Source organism: Phaethon lepturus, unplaced genomic scaffold (assembly GCF_000687285.1).
Source record: "Phaethon lepturus isolate BGI_N335 unplaced genomic scaffold, ASM68728v1 scaffold47027, whole genome shotgun sequence".
NCBI classification, from domain to species: Eukaryota; Metazoa; Chordata; class Aves; order Phaethontiformes; family Phaethontidae; genus Phaethon; species Phaethon lepturus.
The window spans coordinates 1-2,108 of NW_010553490.1; the positions used below are offsets into that span (position 1 = coordinate 1).

The following is a 2,108-nucleotide window of genomic DNA, read 5'->3' on the forward strand; positions in this document are numbered from 1 at the left end:
CGTGGCCAAGCCCCGGGGCAGGCGGCACCTCCAGAGCAACAACAAATGGCACCTCTGTCCCTACCAAGACACACCATTATGTGAAGATCCATATAGAAATATGGATTGACAGACTTGACAAAAATGGTAGCTGATTTTTATTAGTCTAAGGCTAGTAGTTTAGCCATTTAAAATCCATTTCCCAAAAGAGGGGAAAAAAACCTATTATTTTTTCTCTTCTTTAAAAATCCGTTAAGCCGTTGCTGCCAAAAGCAACATGTAAATGTTGGTGAAGGCAAAAGATTTCTAAAATTACCCAGCTATACGGTTATGGCCTTCATCACAAAGATAAAAGGTACATTTATTGTGCTGTCTCTCACCAGATTTAATTGGTAACTTTACAACATACTATATATTTGATGCTAGCAGGCAGACAGAATTAAAAACAGATCTTTTGACACTGTTTCTTTCCCCGTTCTTACAAAGTAGGGGACAAAGAAAAAGTAAAATTAAAAAAAAAAAAAAGAAAAATAAAGGAAAAAAACTCATAACCCACTATAACACAGCGTAATCAGGAGACCTCGGGGGGTCCAAGCGCGAAAGTCCATCCCTGCCCGCAGCCCCTGCCCCGGGGCTGACGGCATCGGGGGAGTGTGGGGAGCGGTGTTCCTTGGTGCCCTCCGCATCTTCCTCTACAGTGTTAGTCCACATGTTTAATGTCCTTTAAATTAGAAATAATGCCATGGCGGTGAGTGCCAAGTGCTCCTCTGTTACCAGTTCATCATGGAGTTTCTGTTGAGGGTCATGAAAAACACTTGGCTGCTTCCTCCGGATCTCACCGATGCAAAAAATACCTGTTTGGAAGCAAAAAAACCCTTATTCATGATTTTTATTATTACGAGAAAAAGTCTGTTAACTGTCTCAGTGAGCAAGGAAAGCAGGAGCTGCCCCACACCCCGTGGTCTCCTCTGTCTAAACCTCCCTGGCTGCTCGTGCTCTCCGGATGACGGCAGAAATTTTACACAGACCCACTGCCCAGTTCTCAGTTTTCCGTGGAGCTCAGGGGCTGGAGCTAACCCATGCAAGACTTGGATCAAACCCAACCACTAATTAGTAAACACGGTAATAAAACTTCCCTTGCTATCACTACCAAAGAGAGCAAGGTTTGGAACGCCTTAGAAATGCCAAGTTTATCTATTTTACTGCCACGGCAGCATTTATTACGCAACATTAATAAGACTGCTGTCAGTGGTTTGGCTCAACATGCTGCATGGGAGTTTGAAATGGTTTTCTTTTGAAAAGGTATTTCAGCTGTTTCTGAAAATAAAGCTCGGGAAAACGCCTTTCCTTCAATATGCTCAAAGCACAAGAACGTATTGGGACTCTCCATGAAGAATAAAACCTTTTGGTGCTTCTGTCAGGATCCACCAGCATTTGACCCCACTGAAAGTCTTAAAAAGTAAGTTATAATTTGCAAATATTTAAGGGGACAATCTGAAGCCTCTGTCCTTTTTAAAACCAAAAATTATTCCATCTTCACACAACTTTACTCATTAACTATTTATCCTTTACTATCCATTAACTAGAAAGAGAAACACCTGTAATTAGAATTTCAAACCCACCAGTGATCTGTTGGTTCCAGTATTTTAGAAAGATTGAGGTGGGTTTTTTTCCAGTTTTCTTAGAAAAGAAAGAAAATCAATAGGAGCAAACCACAAGAACAACCCTTTAAAAAAACAGTATAAAACCTGCAGAGTTAAGTACTCAAAAAGTTAGGAAAAAAGCAAACTAGGGGTATTTGGGCAACTTAAATTCAGCTACTTGGGCGGCTTCCCATGGTATACTCAACTGCAAGGTTAGGACCCATCTTTTCTGCAGAGCTCCAGCCTAACTCCACGCAACAGGTAGGGCAACGCTCAGCGAATGAGCAGCTGTTCAGTGAACGGGTCATGGCCTCAAACCTTATTTATTGCACGTTATGAACCCTGCTCTGGGGACAGGACAATCAGCTTCTTCACGTGTTTCGTACTTGTGCTCGTTACGAAAGAATTCCCTGCTGCATGGTCCTGATTCATCGCGGTGAAACCTCATGGGATGAGAAGATACCAATAGCAGAAACGGACCTCGGC

At 42.3% G+C, this 2,108-nt stretch overlaps 1 protein-coding gene across 1 annotated transcript in view; it reads right to left on the reverse strand.

The window, feature by feature from the left end:
- Positions 1-122: 122 nt before the first annotated feature.
- The window catches only part of LOC104624239 (traf2 and NCK-interacting protein kinase), a gene marked incomplete at its 5' end in the record, with an annotated part of 10,354 nt that continues 8,368 nt past the window's right edge, over positions 123-2,108 (reverse strand). Inside the window, one exon of the mRNA XM_010291548.1 lies at positions 123-833. Within this exon, the coding sequence (XP_010289850.1) occupies positions 750-833 (84 nt within the window). The remainder of the gene's footprint in view (positions 834-2,108) is intronic.